This window comes from Apostichopus japonicus, chromosome 16 (assembly GCF_037975245.1).
Source record: "Apostichopus japonicus isolate 1M-3 chromosome 16, ASM3797524v1, whole genome shotgun sequence".
In the NCBI taxonomy this organism is placed as follows: Eukaryota; Metazoa; Echinodermata; class Holothuroidea; order Aspidochirotida; family Stichopodidae; genus Apostichopus; species Apostichopus japonicus.
Window position 1 is genome coordinate 40,365,867 of NC_092576.1, and position 27,817 is coordinate 40,393,683.

At 35.2% G+C, this 27,817-nt stretch overlaps 1 protein-coding gene and 1 pseudogene across 2 annotated transcripts in view; both read left to right on the forward strand.

Annotated features, from left to right (window-relative positions):
- The window catches only part of LOC139982939 (uncharacterized), a 50,381-nt gene extending 25,268 nt beyond the window's left edge, over window positions 1-25,113 (forward strand). For both annotated transcript variants that reach the window (XM_071996151.1, XM_071996150.1), the window contains exons 10-17: window positions 5,914-6,119; window positions 7,087-7,163; window positions 8,173-8,228; window positions 9,429-9,548; window positions 11,717-11,925; window positions 19,059-19,135; window positions 22,653-22,723; window positions 23,574-25,113. In XM_071996151.1, the coding sequence (XP_071852252.1) occupies window positions 5,914-6,119; window positions 7,087-7,163; window positions 8,173-8,228; window positions 9,429-9,548; window positions 11,717-11,925; window positions 19,059-19,135; window positions 22,653-22,723; window positions 23,574-23,591 (834 nt within the window). In that variant the 3' untranslated portion in view covers window positions 23,592-25,113. The remainder of the gene's footprint in view (window positions 1-5,913; window positions 6,120-7,086; window positions 7,164-8,172; window positions 8,229-9,428; window positions 9,549-11,716; window positions 11,926-19,058; window positions 19,136-22,652; window positions 22,724-23,573) is intronic.
- Window positions 1,973-2,045, forward strand: LOC139983941 (U2 spliceosomal RNA; annotated as a pseudogene).
- Window positions 25,114-27,817: the final 2,704 nt, after the last annotated feature.

The window sequence follows — 27,817 nt, forward strand, 5'->3', positions numbered from 1 at the left end:
ACATTCCGTTCAAATTGCATATTTTTGACTTTACGTGTCAAATGTGAAACTAGTATAATGGACTATATGACTATGTTATATAATGAACTGCAACGGTGTCCAGATGTTATTTTAGATGTCATAAATATTTACCTCCAAAGAAATTACAAGAAAGAACCTTTAACGTAACAAATAACACTCGCTGGACCGACTATGAACATTAACATGAAATATGGGTTCATGATATAGCAAGTCACATTTGTTGACCTAAAATCGCAGCTCACCTGTAACGAAACAAAATAGATATTTTTGTATTCGTGGTATTCTAAATTTTTATCAAAACATTGTTAATACAACATATAACATTCTTTCCAAGCCCTAATTGATTTTATTCTGGGGGTTTAGTACAAGTACACTTGGTCCCCGTGTTCGGACGTTATTTAGACGCAGGGAAATGTTAAACTCTCTGTCGGCATGTTCATAGCTTTTTATCGGATGAAGTGTCAGTTTTGCATATCCAAATATATAAATATAATCTGTGTGGTACCAATTTCATATTTGATGTGTAGAAGCCTATACGTTGTTGGTAAGTCATTTGTTTACGGAAATTTCTTCTTAATTATTTTGATTTTTGGTTTCGATGATAATTGTAACATTTACATTCATCATGGCGTATGTGTGTGTGGGTGTGGGTGTGTATATATGTGTGAGTGCGTTTATGACGCCCACTTTGTAAACACGATATCTCAAGAAGGGAAGGTTAGACTAATTTCATATGTGGTGTGTAGAAGTACCACATTAAGTGCAAGAATCTCAAAAAGTCATTTGGGGTCACCAGTGGTCAAATTGTGAAAACCTTGTAATCACGGTATCTCAATATTACAAGCTTGGACCGACCTCCTATTTAGTGTGTAGAAGTACCACATTGAGTTAAAGAAGCCTATTGCTTTTGGTAAAGATCACAGGTTATTGGGGTCATCAGAGGTCAAATCGTGAAAAGCTGGTAAACACGATATCTCAAGAAGGGTATGTCGGACCAATTTCTTACTTGGTGTTTATGAGTACCACATTAAGTGCAAGAAGCCTATTGTTTTTGTGGAGGTCAAAGGTCATCTGGGGTCACCAGGGTCAAATTGTGAAAACCTTGTAAACACGATATCTCAAGATGGGAAGCATGGGCAGACTTCATATTTAGTGTGAAGAAGTACACATTAAGTACAAAAAGTATATTGTTGTTCGTGGAGGGCAAAGGTCATTTGGGGTCACCAGGGGTCATATTGTTTAAACCTTGTAATCACGGTATCTCAATACTGGAAGCTTGGGCCGACCTCTTATTTAGTGTGTAGAAGCACCACATTGAGTTAAAGAAGCCTATTGTTTTTGGTGGAGGCCAAAGGTTATTGGGGTCATCACAGGTCAAATCGTGAGACCCTTGTTAACATGTACACCGTCACTATACATTACGTAAGATTCATGAACAAAACTGCTCATGTTACATCATCGAAACCACATTGCATTTTTGCATTCTGGTTGAATTTGATCTCTAAAGCTTTCAGTCTGGTGTAAACAGTTTGAATAACTAGTTGTTGACTTGTTAATTGTGTAAAGTTCCAACATGACCATTTGCAATATATTGTAACGTGAATGGCCTTTATACTCATCCGTAGCAAACTGCACTTAGCTTCATAGCCAGCCATGTCATGAATATTCATAATCTTTTAGGATGTAATTTTAGGGGGTTAAATATTAATTGATGTGTTTTGTTGTCTAATTAAGAGAGTTATTGATTTAGTAAACCAACATTATCATTAAGTTAAATGTCTACGACATGTCTGCACATGTTTGGGGGCATAATGTTATTGTTGTTAATTAAATAGTTAAAGGGATTGTACTTCCCATGTTGTATTGTTATATTGCGTGGTATATGGACCAGAGTAAGACGGTCAAAAAAACGCCTGTAAAATTGTTCCTTTCTAAAGAACTGGCACTGACACACTCTTCTCGGCCTTTTGGCTAAGATCATGTGTAGTATCTGTTCCCTTCGGGAATGGTGATACACACCTGACGATGATCACACAGTCACAGTCCCGATGCAAGGGGACTGGGGCTGAGAGCGGATCAGTCGTTTGGTAGTTTGGTTTTCGTGCCCAGGTTCTTTCCTGGGTGACTTTTTCTTAAAAAGTATCGAAAGTCTTGGGCGCAGAGTCATTTTTGTTGTGTGTTTGTAATCTGGCTTGGTCTCTAGTTGCTGCTCTGCGGTTAACTGATACACAGGCTAGCATCGATTCCTCCATACAGATCTTCTTACAGTATTCCTGGCCGTGCTAAGGACCCCTCGGAACGCAACAATATGTACTTCTATACGGCGAAGGACAAAATCGTGACTTCAGAGATTGTATTACTTCATCACGCGGATTCATTACAATTTTTGTAATTATATTCATTTAACGAGTTTATGTAAATAAAGATCGTAGTTTGTCAATACTGTATTTCTGAGGAAATGTCATGCTTGGGAAGTGCGCCATCTATTCTTTGCTATCATAATCCCATAGAAATCGAGGTAAGGAGAATGACGTCATGCCACATATTCTGAAGCCGCTATCCAACTGGTGGCGCTTTGCTTGTACGGCAAGAAAGTACCGGCGCGTAATACAACACTACGTCTTTGGCACAACTTAAGTGATAAAGTTGACATAAATGACTCGAAATGGTAATATCGTGTGCCGTATTTGGGTTCGAAAATCGTCAACAATGTTTCATTGGACTCACTGGACTGTAGTTTCACAGGTCATTCTCAGAAAGCAATAGTAGAAAGCAATTACATACGAATATAATTACTTTACTAGTTTCGTTTGTTCAGCTGTTGTATTGTTATTCACTGGACCCTGGATATAGTTAGCCACTAGGCCCTAGACCGGCTTCGGTTGTCCTATGAGATGTGATATGACTAAAGCCTAATGACAAAAATGATCACCACCCAAGTTTACCTAAAACAGTATTCCTAACGATAGATCCACATGCCAGAATAACATGGGATGACGGTTATGATGTCCTGGGCTTATCCCTAACAATTGAGTACTAGGAAAATAAGCTTAGCCTAACTTAGGCCTATTGCCCTTAGTTTAAATTAGCTTATTGGTCAAAACTTAAGCATAGACTATTAAAGTATTTTAACATATCTAGAACTGATTGTAAAAATATTCAAAAACATCCTCCATTAACAACATATTCCCAACGCTCTCTGAAGGTAGAATAAATTACAATGTGTTATTCAATGGTTAAACTTATATCATCATTATCATTGTAACGACCTCTCAAAACTTATAACCAATATGGTGGGGTAGTAACACGGCAAAATATTGTATGAATTGGCATGCGATGTAATATCCGATGTATACCTATATGATATGCAAAACTGACATGTTGAACGCGCGCGGAGCGCGCGAAAAAGTATGGTTAAATATTTTTCGGTCAAGTCGTTATAACAATAATAATACATAATTTCTATATATTGCCAAACAAATAGCCCTCCCTCCCCACTATATTTTTCGGTCAAGTCGTCATTACCACCCCCCCCCCCCCCCAATTGGGCACCTACGCTCATGGTCAGCAGAATAGCTCTTACCACTCTGGTCGCCATAACATGTCTCTTTTGAGAAAAGTACACTTACTCTTTCGAAAAAATGGGGAAAATTCAATTCAATTTCAAAGTTGAATGAGCAATGTATGTATGAAGACGTAAACATGATATGGCATTTTGCTGTACAACGCAACGAGCCAAAGAGCTTCACTGCTTAAACACCTGGTGATACACTGTGTCAGCATTCTTACTAGTGCAATTTCTATGCATAAACAAATATACAATTCAAAGAAACAAAAAACGAAAATTCCAGGTCGCTTCCTTTCATCTTTACATTCCAACAATAAGCACCTGTTTCCAAAACACATGCAATCCTACCGTAAACAAGTATCTACGTACATACACATTGTATTACCACTGTAACATTAAGTGTGTACGTTTAGCTAGTGTGTCATTCGTTCCCTGCGACATACAACTGGAGTTACGTCATTTTAGCGAGAATATCGTTTGTGGTTTGCTGATGTTATTAAAATAGCTGAAATTAGGTGAAATTAAGGTGAACGCTGTAGGCCTGGTACCTTACGAATACGAGTGTATTATAAGTCATTTTGAAAGGAAGATTATCAGCAACGGTAATATTGTTTCTATTTCATGACTAGGGGTTCCAATATAGCTTCGATTCCTAACTCTAACTTATGGACGTCAATCAGACATAAGCTAGGCCAACTTCCTTCAAATACATACACGGTTAAACGATTAGATTATTTGTGTCAAAATGATACAGTAGCCCTAACTGCATTTAAAATGTCGTTTTGATTTTGATTTAATCCGAGAAGCCTTTATTGTTACTACTCTCTGAATTGGCAATTATTGATGTTACTCCCTCTACTAAATCCTGTGACATATCACAGTAAAGTAACGGTAGTGAATATTAGATCACTGTAAGGCTGGAAAGCGTGCATGGCTGCTGGCTGATTAATGACAGATAACACCAAAGAAGTACCAAGATAGGGAAATATGGGATAAATAAATAAAATAGCCATACTTAATATAATTCTAGGCATTGTTCACAATGATTTCAAAGTCGTTTTACAATTTGCTGAAATCGTCACTCTTTGCTTAAACATTCTTTTACTTATTCATAGTTGGCTAATTATTCTAATCAAACTTTCTAATCTGGTCGCTTAGAGTCTATCGATAAGCCAATCTGATGGGAGGGGATTTATACACAGTATCTCTGTGACTGACTATTTTTTTCTAAGTACTAGACTAATAATGTTGTGAATAGTATATTTTTAATTACAAATATTTAGGCCATTAGCCACATCTCTCTAGCTAGTGTTCAATGTAGATATATATTATGATATGTATGTAACTGCCCCTGTGTCTCCTGGGAACAAAAGTCCATTATCGCAGGCAACTATAACGGCAGAAAAGTGTCCAACATCAGCTGGATTGGCCGTTGTAAAATACATTAATTTAATCATAGGCAAAAAAGGGAAATAAATTATTCACTGAAAGAGTAACCAGGGGGAGATGGCTAAATTATTTATTTCTGAGCCAACCTTAAAACTATTGTAAACTTATATTTGTTATTGTCATTCGTTTGGGGTTTCTCAGATTAATGAATAAAAACATATCATCACACAACATCATATCTGATGCTAACAATTTTATCTTATGAATGTTGAAACATTGCTTACGAAATGAAGGTAATAGTTAACACAGTTGCTATGAGAAATTTCAGTTTAATTATAAATGATGAACTACAGCTATCGGTAAGAGAAGTCGATTGTAGCGGGCTCTTTACGACAGGGACTTTGTCTGGCCTTGACTGGTTTGTCTGTAGTAAAACATTCATGTACTAACTGGATCAACAATATCAACTGTAGGAAGAACAACATTGGTGCGGGGTCATGATTTAATCTGGATCAAAATGATAAGTTTTTAAACATAATGTGCTTTATCTGATTCCGTTAATGGACATAAAACATTATGATAACGTTATTATTTGGTCACAATACAGTTCGTATCAAGCGTGGATACAGTGTAGGGCGTATTATAAGTTTCTGCATTAAATGAAATGAAACCTGCGTGCAAAGAACATAATTGTCAATTTTGTTTTTCAAAGTTATCAGTAATTTGTGAAGTTTATTATGTGAAAACTAAGATAATTTACAAATATAACACAAAACATTATTGTGTATATTTCTTGTCTATTAAAATGTATAGCCATTCGTTGATTATTTAATCCTTTGTTTGATGCATGTGAATCCTTGCTATAGGCTAGCTATGTATGTGTCTATTATTAAGAAAACCTAATATAACTGGGATCTATCTTTCCTATTCTTTAGATACCAATATCTCATCTATACCTAAGATGTTCTTTCAGTGGATTTGACGGTAAAGATATCAGACTTGAATCCGGTCTTTGTTTATCCAGCCTATCATCAGTAGAGAAGATATCCATCAATGGAGGAGGAATTAAAGAACTAAGCGAGGAAGAAGTGATCGGATTAATAAAATATGGAATAACGTCACTAAGATTCAAGGAAATATGGTATATTACCTTACATGCCCTTCGTGTGTGTGTGTGTGTGTTGGGGGGGGGGGGGGGGGGGGGGGTAGGGTAAGTAAGAGCAGGACATCGTCCAGTCATATTCTAGTTGAGTTTATAAAAGTCATATTTAAAACAAGGTGCAGTTTGTATTATTACGCTACTTTAAAGGATTGTAAATTGGGGAATACCTTAAAATTGAATTTGCTACTCAGCATTTTACAATAGTTACTGGGCAGGTAACATCAATTTGTCACTTTTTTTTTTCCATGTGTGAGGGTAGGGGGGATCTGTCTGGGATAGAGACTTTCATTATATTAAGTTGAATAAGGCTTGACCTTAGAAGTTAAAAGCAAAGTCAAATTAAAACCACAAACAAATAAAGCAAAAATGAGCAAATTCAAACAAACAAAAAATAATGTGTTGTATCCTATAGACATGCCAAAATATATTAAATATCAAAAGCACAAGATAAGACATTATTGTGGACGATTTTCTCGTTGATGAAAGAGGGGGGGGGGGGGAAGGTTGCATTGATTTTGTTAAATTCATTTTAGAGGAGCGTCGATGGTTTCAATGAGGGTTATTTATTATTTGGTCTAGATACCTGTGTTTTGTAAAAGTAAAATAATGAGGGTCGCGTATGAAACTGTACTTATGTACTGTGTTTATTTATAATATTCCTAGAATGGTGCATAAGGACGGATTGTTGGAATTATTACAATATCATGTAAGTTTATGTATTGGGAGTTATTTTACCTTTTTGTGTACTATCACGTGTTTGTTTTTAATTAATCGTCACCAAAAGTGGGCCGATACATCCGCAACTTCCAAACATCTCGTTTCACAACAGAAAGGATGAAAACAAATCCATCAATATCCAACTCATTCTTGCCGTGATGGCACAAGATATTTTTTTTTTTCGTGTTAAATGTATTTATTAACTTCATTCTTTTATTTCCCGCTCAAGGCTTCACAGCTGTAAACTGCCGTCATCGATCAAGCCAGATATCATTCCAGAAGAATCAAGATCAAGAAATATTAAAGGTCCTGTATTATATTAACAATATTAATCATTTACATCATTTTTTTATGCTTTATTTCTCATAAGTTTAAGTATGGAACGGCAAATGAGATGTTGAATTTCCTACTTTTATAGGCAGAGATAACCTACAAATAGTGATCTAAGCTGTGATTAACAGGCCTAGAATTTTACAAAAACAGACACTTGTCAAAACATACAAGTGCTTTAAAACTCGATTGTCTAAATTCAAGTTCCCAATGGTATTTGCATTTACTGCACAGGCTATTGAGAGCAATACTATACAAGCAGTAATGTGAGGCTTATATTACAGAGATAGTACCGACTTTAACAGACAATTGTTAACAACTCACCCTGTGATTTAGATCTTGATGTCTACTAGCAGAAAAATGCATTTGATGTTTTTGTTCTACTGGTAAACGGTGATAAAAAGAAACGACCCAATTGTGAGGCCTGATAAACATCTCCGTGAAAGTGGTAGGGCAGTTTACTTAAACATACTCTCGCCTTTGAAATGCAAACAGGAACAGATTTCACAGAAAGTAAATCCATGGACAAATGACTTTATTGAGTTATTGTGTTTGGGTAAACTCTGAAAATTTAGTCCCTTTATATATTTGTAATAGAAGCAAATTACTCTCATTAGATACTCAAAATGTTATGATTTTAATAAACATAATGATTGTGCTCTAGATGTATTAGCCTAGAGAACACATAGAACACCTTATTAGAAGGAAGTACTCCCCCCCCATACCCCTTCCCCGTCATCATGGAATTAAACTCAGTGTTTGTTATTACTCACACACACACCATTTGTATAATTTAGTTGATAAAATAGTACCGTACAGTTCCATTGCAAATTACTGTTAGCAAATGCAGCTTAAAGAAATGAAATATTGTAATGTGGAAAATTAATGGAATGGAATATTAAGCAATATTAAAAATAAACGTCACTCATTTTCAATATACTTATATTTTTTATTAACTTTGTTGAATTCATATTTTCTTGTACAGTTATATCATCACGTGACGCCTGTTATCTTGATTTGAAATCTGGTAAATGGAGCAAGGTTGGTAATGTTTGGTATTTTATATTGAACATTTGTATTCTGTGAATTTAACAGTAATATGTAAAGTGGAATTATGGTTGGATGGGGAGAAGGCGTGGCCAATAATCAGAGTAAAGCCAACGTCTTGGAGGTTCTCCGTGCATAGTGTCTCCCGGTATAGATATTCCGCAGACAGAAAATGTGATTCTCACAGGAAGGACATAACTATTTAATATTTCTCATTCCCGAGATCTTGCTCGATACTCTATAGTAGATATGGTTCTGTGAAGGTGGTTTATTTCTTACCAGATAAACCATTTTTACTTATGTTCATTAATAAAATAATTATAAATATATGCAATGACTTTATGGTACATGCGTTTCCTTTAATTTCTATTTTAAATTCCTTTCTAAGTTTTTATTTCCTTCAACTTAAATGCTCCAGTAGATGTCATTATACTAGAGACATAGCCAGAAATTTGAAAAAAGGGGGGTGGGGATGAGGTTATGGAGCATTAGTTTAAAATGTGCAATTATTAGCATTATAACACTTAGCGGAGAGCCATGATGTACAAATAATTTGTTTACCCAAACTGCCTCCCACGTTGCAGGAAATAAACAATATTAAGAGTATTGTATTACATAGCATACGAACTTTCAGGGGAAAAATTTAGAAGGGTCGCTTAGCTTCCTTCAACCTGAAAAGAGGGCATTCATGATATTTTCTTGCAGTTTGTGATTTTTTCGGGGTACTCAAAGGGGTAGCGATTGCTCCCTTTGCTCATACCCCCCCCCCCCCCCCCACCAATCTATGTCGCTGCATTATACTACCAATTCAGGTTCAAAGTGCAATTGATAAATGGTTGCCTATCTTTCTGGATAAATGGTTTCCTGTTTAAACTCTACAATCCATTAATGATCATATTGATATCGCTTATTCCAATATTCCTGGAAGAAACTTCATATTTTTTTTTTTTAACATTAGTAACTTAGAGATTAAACATGGTACCAGATTGTTGCGTTCATAATACAGAAAATGTACGTCATATTTGCAAGCAGTCAACTTTAAGCAGCGAAATGTTATTTTTGGTTTCAAGTATCTGCTGGACTAACTAATCTATTAATCTTTTCTATTAACACAAACTATCATTGTTTCACTAACACCTCAATTTTAGATTAGTATTATTCTAATAAACAATTACTATTAATTTATTTCAACAGCCCGATGACATCCATACTATTACAGAGATGTGTTCAGATGCTTTGGTCATCCACAGAGACACCAAAAAGTCTGTACAGAGGTCAGTCATAGAGCTCCTGGTGGAAGCATCCAATCGTGACGTAAGTAAACATAAACGGATATACTGAATAAATACATCAATCAATACAAGTTCATTTATTTTTGAATTCAAAATTAAAATGTCACCATGGCGACAAACAATAAATATGAATACAGTAATAACTGAGTAATTGAGTGTCGGATAATAAACAATTAAAAGGCTGTTACAATCTTTCACTAAATCGTTAAATGAAAAATTTATTTTTTAACTAAACACTAGTTTGTGTCAATGAATATTTAAAAGGGTAGCAGAAACAACAGCGATGCAACACAAAATAATAACAAACACATAATTTGGGATTTCAAAACTTGATTTTCAATATAACTCATCAAGTATTTGTTAAAATATTTGTTAAATAGTATAATATCAACATTAATCATACTAATAACTAACAACTTCACTATTCATACACATCCATATCTGTTGGCTCTGGTTATTCATGTAACTATTCTTCAATTTCTAATATCTATTTTTAACCCCTAATATTTGTTCTCGTAAATAAATCCTTAATATGAGCCAAGTTAGCTAATGTTTCCCTAATACTTGATTTCCGTTCCGAGTTTAATTCTGATTTTGATTTAATTTTGTTTCTTCAATTCATTTTTTTTAATCAAAATGTAAGGTACGTTCTGATCCGGTTTACAATTATTATCAATAATAATATGAAATAATAACAATTGCAAACCCGTTTCTGTGTCAGAAATACCATTTACAATCATAAATAATAAAACAGAGGAATCTTAGACGTACTGTTTGCTTCAGTACAGTTCTACTAGTTTTACCTCGAACTCTGTTACAACATAAACAAATGTAGACTAGGTGTGTACACCGTTTAAGCGACTTACGGAAAGAACAAATCCTGTACAACAACCTCTGTCTGTACAGGTATTCTAACACTGCTGAGAGTAATAATAGGTAAATAATTCATTTATATACACGCCGCATCCATGTAACCTATGGCAACCTTGTAGAACATAATACTCAGAAATAAGGATACAATATAATACATTAGAAGAAGCCCTCTACTGAAAGAAGGACAAGAACAAATAATATGAATAAATATACATAAACTCTAGTGCTTAAACTTAAAAACTTGTGATACTTTGCTAATCTATCATATATTATCAGATATATTATCAGAAAAAATATACACATTAAACAAAATAAAGTTAATATATCACGTATGGAAATATGATGGAAAAAACAAAAATCAAATTTTCCAGCGAACCCATCAGCCCATTTGACCATTTAAACATTATTCCAAATGAAACATTTTAATTAAAACATCTTGATAGTTGTTAGAAAGCAATACAAAGTTAAATAAAATTAAAAATCCAAGGTCATAGAAAATTGCCACCAAACAGAAAGATTGATATTGATGCAGTTAACTATTAAGCCATAAACTCACCTTACGCCACCCCATTTTTGTATTCTATACAGTATATCTAACTTCGCACTAAGCATTTCCCATTCATAAGCCCCACCATCCTCCTTTTGCAAAAATATGACTAGCGTTGAAAATGTTGAAAATAAAACGAAATATGCATCGTTTTGGTAATCATGTTAAATATGCCATTAACATATCTAAACCCCTCTAGTTAATCCTAATCACATAAATATATTTAAGATATGACTGCAAACAATATCTTGTGTGCGATAAATACTTTTTTAGGCACCAGATAACCTACAAAAGTATAAACCCTGTATGTACACTGAGACGCCACAGCACGCCCATTCTTAACCTTTAAGCGATGCTCTTTCCGCCAACGAACCCCTATGTAACCCCTATTACAACCATCCCTCCCTCACCTCTCTTACACTATTCTAGATCATTAACTTATACAACTACCTTTGATACAATATAGTTAATTTTAATAAATAAACAAATAAGAGAACTACTTTACCTATCCCCAAGCAAACAAAAATAAATTCACCTGGACGCTGTTATAAATCTAACGCCATTATTTACTCTTTAATTGAATGGATTAATAAGAATACAAATGAAAATAAAACTATCAACATATGACTAAAATAGGCAAAGTGTTAATATTAGAAGCAAAATAAATATTAAGATTAATATTCTTTAAAGAGTAACTTATTATTTCCATATATCAATCATATAAACAAACATGATGGCATTAATTATATTTATTATTTTCCTTTCTTCAGCTTCAAATACACAGGGTGACTCTAGTATGGTCCTTTAGTAAGATTGATGAAGATGGGAACATTATCGTCTCCTCTGGTCTCTCTCTACCAATCCTAAAATCAATAGAGAGGATGAGCATACAGACAGAGAAAGGGAGAGAAATGAATAAACATGAAGTTAATGGAATATTTAACTATGTACAACACTCTCCAAGATTCAAGAAAGTGGTGTAAGTATAAATAATAAATATGTAAATATATTTCTATAATGCATAAAGCAAAGGTAATACCTTTAAACATAAATACAGATAGTAATGATGATTACAGTTATAACTCGAGGGTGGGTGTTCAGAATATTTCATTTATTGACTAGAAAATATTTCCAAAAATGCTATATTACTATATATAAAAACAATCTACTGCTTCTTAGAAAGTTTAGAAAAATACACATTACTTAATTAAATTAAAGTTAATGAGATCAAAAATATAAATACATAGAAGCGATTGGAATTCAATTACTGTTGATATCATTTTTGTCAAAGCATATTAACAATTAAGACCCTACTTCATCTCAAATTCACCAGACAAATCAGAGCAACATGAAAAGACATATTACAAAAAAAAAATATCTTTGTTATGATGCTCTGTTTATCTTAATCCGCTAATATAATAATGTACCCATGAACCCCACACATCTCTTTGCGCTTAACAACAACCCTATTTAGCACAACCCTTTTCCCTTCACCATATAATTGTTTTTGTCACTCACCCAATTATACATTTGCACCTCTCCGCTAGAACCACTTTCTTCAACCCCTATGCACCTCTCTTACCTCACCCTGCTCCCCTTGTGGTGGATCTTAATCCCTTGTCCATTATATGAACAATTCTTGTAACTTCATAATTTCGCATTCTCTAATTTTTTACTCATGTATTTGATCCCAACACTGCTTCTCTCTCCCTCTCTCCTCTCTCCCCTCTCCTCACTCTCCCCTCCCTTACCTCTCTTCCATCTCCCCCTGTATCTCTTTTCAAAATATGTGAATCCTCCCTGTTCACATCCATATCCTTGCACAGACGCACACTGCCCACAGTATGTCGCCGAGTATCATATCTACACAGTGTTGTATACAACAGTGTACATTATATCACTGTATACGTTTACCATCATGTCTGTACCTAAAATGTATTCAAGAATATTAGCATTCCTTTATTGCCTACAATAGTCTTTAACAAAACAATAAAACCGGTCTATTGAACACACATAGTCCTTTGAACACATGCTGTCCAACCAATGCCCGCTTTATTGTGTGTAAACTCTGTACCAAGCAATATACATATGATGGTTCCTAATATTTACATCATACAAATTCATTAGTCTGTTAGTATCATTTCTACGTTAGCGTCTCCGCTTTTCCGTGACCTGGTGAGAAACCTTTCAACTGATCTCCCTGTCGAAAAATGTAGTGAAACGACCCAGATATAGTCTTAGTAGCGTAGCTTTTTATCAGCTTTTCTTTACAAATGTATTATCTCCTTCACGTCCTCTGCTCACCGCGGTAAAATTTAATTGTTCTTATGCCCCATATCCAGGACTATTCCGAAACATAATGATCCTTACATAACGATGTACCCAGATGGGTTGGAAGCTTCCAAAGAGGGGCACTTTATCATTTCCACAACTACCACTCGTAATGCTATAAACCGTTTCACATGGTCTATATCACTTAAATATATATGATGTGTTAGTAAGCTATCAATAATATGTACTATTATAGTGCACGTGAATAGTTCAAATAAACTATTAAAATTAACAAAGGCTTAAGATATCCAAAAGACAGTTGTTTATCAAAGGGGCACATTTTATATACCAGTAGAGCACATTTCGTATCGGTCTTAGAGACGACAATGAAGAGAGACTATGTGAGTTCTGCCAAGTGAATGGATATGTTATCACAGGTACGATCTTCAAACACAGAACTATCCATAAGGAAACTTGGGTCTCGCCAAATGGAAGAGCGAAGAACCAAATTGACCATGTGTTAGTGAACAAGATTATGAGGACCTCAGTACTAGACACAAGAACACAAAGAGGTGCAGACGCAATAAGCAACCACTACCTTGTCAGATGCAAAATAAGACTAAAACTGTAAATATTTGAATAGATCAAAGGTAAAGCCTAAATTAGATATTGAAAAGCTTAAAGACAGGCAGATGTGAGAGCAATATAATGTAGAGGTCAAGAACAGATATGAAGCCCTGGATGTTGAAACACTAGAGGAATGTTGCGAAGGGCTGGAGAAAGTATATGTAGAAGCAGCTGAGATGACAATAGGATACACCAAGAGAGTAAGTAAACCTTGGGTCTCAGCAGAGACATGGGTTAAGGCAGATGAAAGGAGGGGAATTAATACGAAGATCAATAGCACAAAATCAGAGAGGATCAAAGAGAGATGGAGAGAGACTTACAGAATCAAAGACAGAGAAGTAAATAGAAGTGCTAGAAGTGACAAGAGAAATTGGATAGACAAAACGGCACAAGATGCCCAGAGAGCAGCAGAGAATGGAAGGCTTAAAGATGTTTACGCTATAACACGGAAATTGACAGGTAAATGGAAGAGCACTACTGCTGCTGTTAAGGACATAAATGGTAATATTATTAAAGACAAGCAGGCTAGAAAAGATCGATGGAAGGATCATTTTAGCTCTGTGTTAAACAGAGGTGATCCATTAAACTGCGTTCGTGAAACTGATGAGCGTATTGAAGCAGAGGTCGAAGTCGATTTAGGTGTTATTACAAGGCTGGAAGTACATGTTGCATTGATTAAGACTAGCAATGGCAAATCCCCAGGTTTAGATCAAGTAACAGCTGAAATGTTAAAAGCTGATGTAAATGCTCCAGTGGAAAGACTAACAGACCTCTTTAATATAATATGGTCAGAGGAGTCAACCCCAAAAAGATGGAACAAGGGGTTAATTGTTAAAAGCCCCCAAAAGGGGGACCTCACAGATTGCAGCAACTGGAGAGGCCTGACATTGCTGCCAGTTATGAGAAAGATCTTCGGAAGAGTGCTCATCAACAGATTAAAGGACGGAGTGGACAAGGTTTTGAGGCAAGAACAAGCTGGTTTTCGCCCAAACAGGAGTACAACAGAGCAAATATTTGCACTGCGTAACATCCTGGAGCAGTCAAATGAATAGAACTCACCTCTGTATGTGCATTTTATATTTTGAGAAAGCTATTGACTCTCTACACCGCAACAGCTTGTGGAATATACTGAAAGAGTACCAGATACCAGGCAAGATAATTAGAATTGTGAAGGCTTTATATGACAACGTTGAATGCGCAGTCGTGGATGAAGGCGAAACAACTGAGTTGTTCCACGTAACATCTGGGGTGAAACAAGGATGTGTCATGAGCGGGTTCCTGTTTTTGTTAGCAATAGATTGGATGATGAAGAGAGTACTTGCAGGAGAAAGAAGAGGCATCAGATGGAGATTTACCACGCAGCTTTAGGATCTGGATTTTGCGGACGATATTGCCTTGTTATCGGCAAAGCATGGCCACATCCAGAAAAAGACAGAGAAAGTAGAAGAGATGGCAGGAAGAATCGGTTTGAATATGAATATGAAGAAATGTAAGCACATGAGAATGAATAACAGGGTAGATGCGCCACTGAAAATCAACAACATAGAAGTGGAAGACGTAGAAGAGTTTGTATATCTGGGGGCCAAAGTCAGTAAAGATGGAGGAGGTACAGAAGACATCAAAAACAGATTAGGAAAGGCACGTGGTGCATTTAGAAACCTAAGAAGAATATGGACAAATGTTGCAATAGGCAGAAAGACAAAACTAACACTATTCAAAACGCTAGTAAGATCAGTGACAAAGAGAGAGGAGCAAAAGTTGGATGCTTTTCAGTTCAAGTGCATACGAAGAATACTGAAGATACCATGGACAGAACTAGTTAGCAATGACAGAATTATGCAGCAAACAGGCATAAATAGAATAAGTGTAGAGATACGGAGACGCAGATGGAAATGGATTGGTCATATTATGAGGAAGGAGACAGGAAATCATGCAAGAGTAGCAATGGAATGGGCACCAGAAGGAAGGAGGAAGGTTGGCAGACCCAAGACGACTTGGAGAAAGACAGCAACTAAAGAGAGAGACAAGAATGGCTGGAGAAGCTGGTCCGATGTGAGAAGAGCTGCAGAAGATCGACAGGGGTGGAAAGAGAGCATCTTGACCTTATGTAACAGACGTTACGGAGAAGATTAAGATAAGGGCACATTTGCTTTTTTGGGGGTAGGCACGTGCCCCCAGTACCCCCCCCCCCCCCGCTCCTACCCCCATGGATGTACGTACATCGCATAAAATTGGATATATAAATTCATGAAATAACGCAAACTAATAACGGCATAACTCTTTCATCAATTCTAACACAATTTTTAAACAGTTCAAGTGCCTTATCCTCGTCTAGATCTACCGTGATGTAAGTGAAATGCAGAAACAGAGTGCATATCATGGATATCACCATTGTCTCATCTCGTTGGAACATTTAATCCCTTTCTTCCCCTCACCTTAATCCCACTATCTGATAATGAAATATATGGTTTCGAGTAGTTATTTTAGGATGTAATTATATTAATTAAAATCTTTGATCTAAACTACCTGCTCTGACAAACCCATGTGTGTATGCACTCTATCCCATCCCAACTTCTTGACCTAAACTGATAATTAACAGAACAGAATATGTTTACAGAGCAGATCCCAGTTAAAAAATCCAAACGACCTATAATAAAATTTGCACACTGCTACTGATTCGTTTTAAATTGGGGTCATGGCTGAACCGTATTCTCCAAATGTGTCATTTTTCTCTGCCTGTATCTACACTGACTTTGTACATCAAACAATTATAGTGTACACACAGTCCTACTAGTAATGTTAACTTTCCTTTCATTATAATATTTACTAACACGCACGTCTACATTTCACCATGTACATTGTATCCTTTATATATGACCTGTCAATTACATTGCAATACGTCACCTGCATCTCTAAAGTACATATTCTCATACATCTCATAGTTACCGTAAATACATCAATCAAATGTAGCGCTGAGGGTCACCTTGACAATCGGTAAACCTGTATCTCTGTTTTACTACAATGTTAGCCAAGAACTAACAATAAATATTCTATCATTTAATATTTCATCTTGTTTAATTGTTCATGTTTTTCTGCATACATATTTTAACACTCAACTTGACTCTATCTTAGGTAATTAATTCCTACAAAATCATTACTACGATGTTTGTAGTTTCTTTTGCTTTTGATTTTAACTGTTCATCAAGGAAAAACACAACAAGTTTTACGATTCAAACCGAAATGGTGTGCACGATTTACGCAATGACTCACTGATTTTGTTGGCAACCAACTAGTAATTAGTAACGGTTACCTTCTTGGAGTCATTATATATTGTTGAAATTTGGTTGATTATTAAGGGTGATTTGTTTTGCAGGCTTTATTTTCTCTTTTAATTGCCTCTAAATTTGTTGGGAAATGAAATTTCAAAGAAAAAAGAAACAACCGGTTGTCAATGCTTCTCTTATTTTCACTAATATTTGGCCTAATTTACGCCATAAGTTGCATTGAAAATAGGCGTGGTTTGTCATAATATACATCGAGATATCTGTTGAAGAATTGCTACTCATACGTATATCCATACTTCAAATGTACTCTCAAATCAGCCTAACTACAAAATATTTACAAAATCCAAGCATTATTATACATAGACTTGAACATTTCTCATATCGCAATGGAAGCCTCACCTCCCCTCCCCAACTTGCGACGCGAAATAAACAAAATTACAAACTACAGTTTTATAAACGAGCTTGTCTTATTGAACTACATGTATGCTTCCATAGAGCCCCTTATATACCTTTATGTATGTTTGTTGCTCGCCCGTCCACATTTATTCTACTGAGTTGTATGAACATATCTGGGCGCTGTACTTTAAATAGTTCAATGTAGGTTATATGACTCATATGTATATAATCTAGACGATGATACAGGCTACAGGTTATATAAAACACGGTTATATAACAAGGCAGGACATTCATATTGTTCTCTGAGGAAAATTGAAATTGAATTCTGCAAATTAAAACTGTAGGTAGCATGTTTTAACTACTAAGAAAAACGAGAAAGTGATTTAATCATTATTCATATCCTCCGTACTATAAATAAAACATGCTAAGGGAACTTGCTAAAAGAATTCTGCGTATTTAATGTAACTTGGCTTTACAATCAAACTGATATTTGCATTGAGATGTTTATACTTAAAACTGTAGAATAATAGAGGTGATGCTGAGGGAAAACACAACAAACATTCAATAACATATATACATGTTTCGTTTACGTTGAAAGAATTATACCTTATAACTTGTATCGATAAAATTTAAAACTTTTATTTTAATTTCAATTATTAATGTGTCTAGTAATAATTTTATAAGTTTATAGAAAGGTTATGTTGTCATGAGAACATTTCAAATTTAGTTATTCCTCTAAAATTAAATTTAGCATGAAGCACAGCGCCGCCGCTGACCCACTTCCGGGTCATCACCCAGTTCCTCTTAGCATCCTTCCGTCTCCTGACGTAGAACTTTGTACAAGAGGTAGATTACTTGTCTGCATAGGTTCATGGTATGTAAGGCAACAAACAGATCAAGTGATGACGGACGGAACTACTCATTCATCATTAATTGAAGGTCCGGTAGGGGTGTTGGGAGATTATCTATTCAGAGGACTAGAACAGGTCACAATCCTCGAAAAATTACATCCATGTTCGTAGTTTGAGTTTTTGATCGATGGTACCGTTGATTTCGATGGAGACTTCTTTAATGGGAGTTTCATTGTTTATAACCTCAATAATTATTAAATTCATAACGTTAGTACTCCAAAATTAAAACTGTCAAGGAATGAAGAAGCTAAGCATGATTTGCAACCTTGTTAAAAAAAACTATATTATTGGGACAGGTATTACGTTTACGACTATTGCAAGCTTTGTATTTGGTCTTGTTCAAAGGAACAGAAAAATGGACACTTTTCATTCACATGTACATAGCAGAATTGACCTGTTGAGACTTCTATATTGTTTATGATCATTGATCTCAAATTTGAGAGGTTATTAATTAATCAATGTATACACGGGAATATATGATACACGGGATATTGTTTGGTTCTTGATCCATTTTTTTTGGGGGGGGGGGGGCGGGTGGATTGTTTGTAATCATCATTATTAGCTTAAATGTGTTACTGTGTTACTGTATTTAATGATTTTTTTTTTCTTTTCTGTGATTTCAGTCTAAGTGATTGTCTGCTGCCCTCATATTTACCTATTGGATCATCTTTATCCGCATTGAAATCTCAAGATGTGAAAGGTGGGGTATATTTTACATATTGATCAACCAGTTTATATTGGTGTTTTAAAAGTTCTAGCAGAGGATGCATCTCTACTGTTAGTATATGACATACATAAATAAACACAAATATCATGTAAGACTACTAACATAGGTAAATTTAAAATGAAGTGAGATTTACAAAATAAGGATGCTCATTTATAACCAGCGAATCCAGCGAAGAACACAAGTTGTGGCTCAGTATGCATGGTACAGTATCTTGTTTACACATGCCATCATGTATTGTGTAAATGAGATGCTCTTAGAATAACAAAATCTCATAATTATGTAATTGATTTGAAAATGGATCACGATAAGTGGGTTGCTTCTGGTATGTATTTGTGATATTTCTTGTTTTATTGAGTCAGTGATTTTTTTGTAAATCACTAATCTCCTCTTGATGCGTTTTGAACGCTTGCAAAATACAAGAAATACGAACAATTTTGCAAAAGCATTAATATTTACCTCGGGTATTTGCAAATTTCTCAAAGTCGCAAGAAATAACTAGATCTCTTACAAGTTGTCATCCCCTTCAAGCAGATAAAAAAATCACAACACAGTAGATTAGCAAAATACTTTCCCAATCAGTGTATTTGAGATATAACTAATGGTTATAGCAACTATTCTGCTTTGTTCACACTTCTATGGTTGAGTGTGAGAGTTACTTATGTATGTAGTATAGGGAACAACAACGACCATGGTCAGATGTGTGTTGCACACCTGCGCAATCCATTTATTAGAGAAAATCATCCATATTTTCGTAAAGTCAGATCGCGCTTAATCAAGTTCTGTAGTTTAAGAGCTGAATAGTCAGGGTATAATTATTTTCATTTCTATATATTAATTGAAATATATTATTATACAACCAAGTTTCGAAGACTAAAATGACTCGAAGCAATATTTTTTACTAGTCTGAAAGACTAACTAAAACAATGCTTTGGACTCATTCTTTTCCAGTGCATCTTTTGAAGGCTGAACTTAAATATTCATTAATAAATCTGAACACGAATTAGCAAATCGTACACTTGAATTAAAAAATTAAAAATAATGGTTTCTGCCAAATTCCCTAAAAAGTTACCAAACAAGGGGAGAGTGACAACTTACAGTGAAATGATATGACACACGTTTGAAGGATTGGTTCAGGTGTTAAACATGTCTATTTTGTATGAAAGAGCACAAAAAGACCAAAAGAACAGTGAAGAAACTACCATGATAGCATGCTCTGTTAAGGAGACATGACACTTTGAAGATATCAAAATTTCTTTGAAAACGACTGGTGTAGAAAGCCTTACTGTGAGGATGTGACGTCATTTCCTCACTTCCTTAACACTTGTGAATATATTTCTTTAAAAATTATTTACATTTTTTAACACATTTGAAAATAATATAATCAAAACTTCTTCAGATGTTTAATCTCAAATACTTCCTTTGACAAATATGAGATCTCCTGACATATCTTTTGGTTGAAAGTCATGAAATCTCACAAAATATTTAGAGAAAAAACAAGGACTTTTCAGGAATGTGAGGGTGTGGCATCACAGCTAGTCAGATTTCAGCAGTTTCTACACAATATGATAAAACTTTACACTTGAATATCTCATTAACCGAAAAAGATCTTTGAACAGTTCACCATTGTGTTTCTTTTATTGTCCTCTTTCATATAACATAAACATGTATGACAACTGAACCAATCTTTAAATCTCATTGTAGCGGAAATTGCCTAGTATTTTGAAAGGTTATTACGTAAGCTATATTAAGAGGCAACCTTTCTGTTGAGCTCATATAGAGACAACGTATCTATTCATAGCAGGGAGTTGGTATGGAAAACAACTCCCTGTTTATAACCTGTACTTGTATATGGGAGGTAATACATGTTTAATTGAGACAGGCACAACGTAAAGATGAGAGAGTTGATATATTTGGGCACGGTTCAGACAGGTTTATTGGTGACCATTGATTGGTCAGATCTTAACTACTGGTATATATGCATGGTTGTTTTAAAGACCGCTGATTGGACAGATCTTAACTGTGGGTTTATATACGTAGTTGTATACTTGACCGTTGATTGGTCAGATCTTAACTGCTGGTATATATACGGGGTTATTTTAATGACTGTTGATTGGTCAGGCTTTACTGTTGGCGTATATATGGTAATTGTTTTAAGCGATTGTTGATTGGTCAGGATTTTTAGCAGTGTTTATGCGTGTAGTATTTCCGTGGTATTATAATGAGATGTCATTGCTTTAGCAGGGCTGTTCAGGTGCATTGAAAGAGAACCTACATATCCTCTTCCCGTACAGCAAGCCTATATTTAGAAATAAAACTGCCAGCCTTAAACACTTAAGGAATGCCTGACTCCTAGACAGTGTATACAATGTAAGTAATGCCTGACTCCTAGGCAGTGTATACAATGTAAGGAATGCTTGACTCCTAGGCAGTGCATACAATGTAAGGAATGCCTGACTCCTAGACAGTGTGTACAATGTAAGGAATGCCTGACTCCTAGACAGTGTGTACAATGTAAGGAATGCTTGACTCCTAGACAATGTGTACAATGTAAGGAATGCCTGTCTCCTAGGCAGTGTAAATAATGAAAGGAATGCTTGACTCCTAGGCAGTGTGTACAGTGTAAGGAATGCCTGACTCCTAGACAGTGTGTACAATGTAAGGAATGCCTGACTCCTAGGCAGTGTATACAGTGTAAGGAATGCCTGACTCCTAGGCAGTGTGTACAATGTAAGGAATGCTTGACGTCTAGGCAGTGTGTACAGTGTAAGGAATGCCTGACTCCTAGGCAGTGTATACAATGTAAGGAATGCCTGACTCCTAGACAGTGTGTACAGTGAATGGAATGATTGACTTCTAGGAAGATGTGTACAGTGTAAGGAATGCCCGATTACTAGGCAGTGTATACAAAGTAAGGAATGCCTGACTCCTAGACAGTGTGTAATTATGTGCAATATTAAGAGACGTTTAATTATATTATGAAACTTTACATTATTCTCTCTAATGTTTTGTCTTTGATGTTTTTATGTTTACAAGCCTTGCCCCCTTTCCGTTCCGTCCATTTGCCCGGAGCTTCCTGTTTACACCACTGACGTATTAAAAAAAAAAACTTGTGAAAATCTATTGATTTGGGAAAAATTCTTATATTATTATTCTTCATTTACCAATTTCTGTTGTTCTAGTTTAACGGATTTTAATATTAGTTTTATAATTATCATTACTTCAAGTGTATTTTTGTAGTACAGGAGGTACAAACAGAAAAATGTCATCTGATATTTCTTGTTCACGAGTATAAATCAAGACCGGCTTAGTCCCAAGGCTATGACGTCACTCTTACATTTTAGATGTATACACCAGGTTCCAATATAACCTCACGTATGTTTACTTCTTGTATTGATTAATGTCAGCCCGTCAATAATAAATCAATATCGTTTCATTCATCGTGTATAGTGTATATATTATTTCATTGACATACCGATTTCTTTTCTTACAGTGATCTGGACTCCTGACACCAATAAGTGGGATCAACAATATCTTCTGGATCAAGAATTTGGTATTTGGCTGGTAAGTGCCACGAATTTTGTAGGTAGTATTTGGGAAGACATCAGTGATTAAACTCACCAACAAAAGCAACAGGAAAATAGCAAAGTTCGTGTCATAATGTGTAATAAATGTTTCTTGAGAGGACTGTGATCCTAGCTCGGAGTGAGATATTCGATTAGATGAAGGTACAGTTAGATACAATAAATGTCAATTAATACACTGTTTTTTTAAGGACATTCTAGTTCAAATGGCAAATAACCACATACAATGTAGTATTGGTAAGTAGTTAAAGTAGTAACTAAATATACAATGAGTGGATTAAAGTTACGTAGTAAATAACTAACATTCAATATACATTCAGTAGATTAAAGGGATGAATGTAGTAAATAAATATGGGTCATTCCGTTTCAAATTACAGATGGAGGTTGCTGGACCCTCACCTAAAATTCTGAATTTATTGTATGCCTGGAACACCATGAAATAAGCAAGAGCTTTTGGATTACAACTAATGCATGTTGGGTGGCTTGCAATTCAACATTGTAACTCAAATTAAAATAGTAAAATCTCTGTTCCTTTCAACATTAACTTCATTTTGGATCCCACTATTCGGATTAAATCTACAACTTTAAAAAAATTAGAATTATATCCACCACGTTTTTCTAATGCGCAGTGTGCCTATTCACCTATACCGAATTTTCAATAGATTAATATGCGTTAACTGATTCGAAACATGTTCCTCTAGATAATTAATGATCTTATCTCACAATCAAGAAAAGAAAACAAGTTTGGAATGATATCCCGGCAATGTTTATATCATAGAATAGTTAAAGGCCATGTTTTGTATTGATTGTTTCTTCTTTACTTTCTACAGGATTATGAACCATTGTAGAATATGAATACACAGCAAACACATGTTACTGAAGACAACCTCAGTTCTGATTCTCCTGTCACTGAAAATACTCTCGGTCTCTACAACACACATTAGCGTCTAATGTAGATGACGTCATTAACAACATAACTAATGAAGTTGCAGCAACTGGCGTCATGATTGTAAATAGTTTGAGGGTCAAACGAAAGTCAAATTAATGTGTGTAATGCAGCTTTTAATATCTGTCTCTAGAAATACTCTCTCCGGGATGCGCAATACATTGACATACATTGCCTGAGGAATGGTACAATACGTGAGTGCTAACCGTCAGTGGGGATTCATTATGATGAACAGTCGGAGCTTGAACAAACTGTTTCATGTGAATTAATGTACAGGGACATATACCTAACTACTTTGGTACATTTATGTAATCATATTGCAATATTACAAACTGGCTTTGCTTTATTGGAAACCTACGTATATATCATTGTGTATAAATGATGAACCATGTGTATAGTCTTATGGGGTTGATATGGTAATTAATTGTGTTACTTCATTCAACGTTGATTATCAAATATTACTACAAAGTAAGGGATATTAGTTTTAAATGGTCATATCGTTTGTTTCGATGAGACGGAATAGTGAGGAATAGCACAAGTAGGTAGGGTGGGGTGTTTCTTAGAAGGAAATTCAAAAAGTTATGTCAACTATATACAATCTTAGCAGAGGGAGTGGTGATGGTAGTGGGTGGGATTTGCAGGGTAAAGTTATGACATTTGGAGAGAGTGCCTTGGATATCACTGGGTTATTATTTAAATATTACTACTTGTCTATTGATATTAGACATGTGGGTTTGTATGAGGGGGAAGGGTGGTAGGGAAATGTGAAATACTTATTTTTAATGTAATTTAGAATGTTAAAGAAAGAAAACCATCCTAAATGGTGGAAGACATTGAAAAAGTTATATCAACCGACACAATATGTACATTGGAAGGAAGAGAGAGACTGGTGGGGTATATTAAGGTAGAGTTAAGATGTGAATAAGTCATGTGACATCAATTTAAGAAAGTATACAATACTGTATATATGACAAGCTGACTTAATGAGTATGAATTCTTGTCTACTAATATTAGACATGGATGGTTTTGGGGTCGGGGTTACAAAGGGTTAGGGGTGAAATGTAAATGAATTATATAGGACATACGTTAACTAACTTAACTACGTAATCGACTCAAAGTAATAAACAAGGCTATATTATCAAGTTAAATGAGGGTCTCAATATATCAATTTATGCTTCCCTTTCTGTGATGTAATGCTGTGATGAATACCTCGTATTCACTCATACAGGGGTACACAATTATACCTGGCTATAACCGTCGATCATAAGCGTTTCTGTGAAGTTACATATTAACTACTAATCATTAAAAACTGCCTTCTTTCATGTACAGCATATTTGTAAAATAAAGAACTGTGTACTTCATTCAGTGCTTATTCAATTGTATTACTGTGTTTATCACCTTTCGACTCGACTCGACTACGAAAATGTCATGCATAACATACACAGATGTCTATCATCACTCACTAATGAAGTCCAACTGTTAAAAGTGCGACTCTTTGGTTAGTCCTGAATGGAATTACAAAAAGGAGGATCACATAATAACATTTATCCACGAGGTAAGCACTGGTTACCGATAAAATACCATTTAATCGTTTAAGATATCCGTGTATCGTTTAAGACCCCATGTATCGTTCAAGATCCTACTTCTGACATACCTGTGTGTGCATGCATACTACACCTGATTATATCTTTCTAGTCTTATTTCCGTCTACACACCTGGTCGCAGTCTACTCTCCTCACAGTCTCTTAATCTTGTTCAACCTGCAACAAAGTCTTACCATGCTGACTCATCCTTTGCATCGTCTGCTCCAAGACCTGAAACTCATTGGTTCAGCATAATAAAACTGCTACCCCGGAAGACTTTTTTAAGAAAAACTAAAGGCTCATCTCTGCAAACTTTGCTTTTGATCGGTAGATCCATTTTGTTTTCGTTTTACATTGAACAGCGTCTTGAGCTAATACCCGGTTCTAGATAAGGGCGCTTTACAAATTTCTTATTATGCTTACAAAAGGGAACTAGTTTAGACTGCTGACCATGCAGATTTTGAGCATATCTATGCAAACTCTAGACCTGTCAACCTGTTTGACCCCAAAATAGGGAGAATAACATTTTTCAGGGCCAAAAAATAGGGAGAATAAGGGGAAAGTATGGAGGTTGGTACTTTTCAACTGAAATGATAGAAATACTCCAAAATAAGTAGTATATTTACGCAATACAGTTAGAGAATCATCCAATCAGTGTTTCTTGTTGTAGTTTACAGTAGTTCGCTCCGCTTTCTCCAGGGTTTATTTAGTAGGCTTCCATTTGAAACAGTGGTTTCTGGGTAATGTGACTTCATGACTAATATGCTAGATAAAGTCCCATCAAGACTTGACTCATACAGAGGTACACACTTATACTTGGCTATTATTGTCGACCGAAACATTTCTGTGAAGTCACATAATAACTACTAATAATTAAAAAGGGCATTCTTTCATGTACAAAATATTTTTTAAATAAAGATCTGTGTACTTCACTCAGTGTTTATTCAATTGTATCAATATGTTTATAACCTTTCCACTCGATTATGACATATCATGTTTAACAGATGTCTATCACCACTCACTAAAGTCCAACTGTGCAAAGCGCGACTGTTTGATTAGTCATGAGTGGAATTACAAAAGGAGGTTATTATTTAAATATGATAACTTGTATATTAATATTAGACATGTGGGTTCGGAAGAGGAGGATGGGTGGGACGGGGGGGGGGGGTTGAAGGGAAGTGTGAAACACTTGTTTTTAAAGTAATTTAGTATGTTAAAGAAGAAAAAAATGTCCTATTTGATGGAAGGCATTGAAATAGTTATATCAACTACACAATATCTTGGGAAGGAAGAGAGAGGCTGTGGAGATATCTGAAGGTAGAGTTAAGAGGCGAAGAAGTGAATGTGACATCAATTAAAGAAAGCATAATATACTGTAGATATGAAAAGCTGACGTCATGAGTATGATTACTTGTTTATTAATATTAGATGTGGAGGATTTGGGCGGTAAGAGATGGATTGGGTAAAATTGAAATGGCTAAGATATGACAAACGTTAACTATTGAATCGTCTCACATTATTAAACGATAATATATTATCAAGTTAAATTAGGGCCCAAACAATCAATTTAAGTTTTTGTTACGTAATGCTGAGATGCATACCTCATATTCACCATACAGGGATACACACTTAGACCTGACTATGTTTGTCAACTGAAATATTTATATGAAGTATATTAACTACTAATACATAACCCAGAATGTAAAACATGGTTTTCACAATTTTGACCCCTGGTGAACTCAAACGACCATTGACCATTGACCATTGACCCACAACATTAAGCTTCCTGTACTCAATGTGGTACAATAACATATCAAATATGCGATCTGTCCAAGCTTCCCTTGCGATATTATGTTTAGAAAAATGCGTTAGTGTAGAAATACAGGTAAGAGGGCTGTGAAGTAAATGTTTGGCATTTGTTGACTTCAAATGACCTTTGACCTCCACCAAAATCAATAGTTGGCTCCTTAAATTTGATATGGAACATCTACAAACCAGATATGAGATCTATTCATGGTTTCTGTAAGAGAGTGTGTTTCTTCTTGGCCAATGGGAATGTGCCTCATCTTTATTCAGTAGGTAAGATCATGACTTCTGATGTTTGATTATTCCTTCAAGTAGCATAAAGAGATCAAAGGGCTCATTAGCATTCTTGATCTACTTGGGGATCAGTTGTATTACCAGAGTTCTACTATATACTTAACATGTTACTTATGCCAGGGTGTGGCAGCATGTACCTCCCATACTGATACTGTGTGGCCTTTAATTGTCAACACATTTGCGTTAGGAGTAAAATATACCAAAGAGGTACGTTTGAACTATTACGGTTCATGGAGTTTGAAATGTAAATGTGTAATTGTAGAAATAATTTGAGTTGCGTCTTTGAGGTTTAAGTTGCATTTTCTAGTCTTTATGTGATACTTTGTATGTTTTGTACTGCTTGCGATTTATCGATTATTTTGTGATATATTTGTACGTTAATACAGAATTTTTATTTATATATATATATATATATATATATATATATATATATATATATATATAT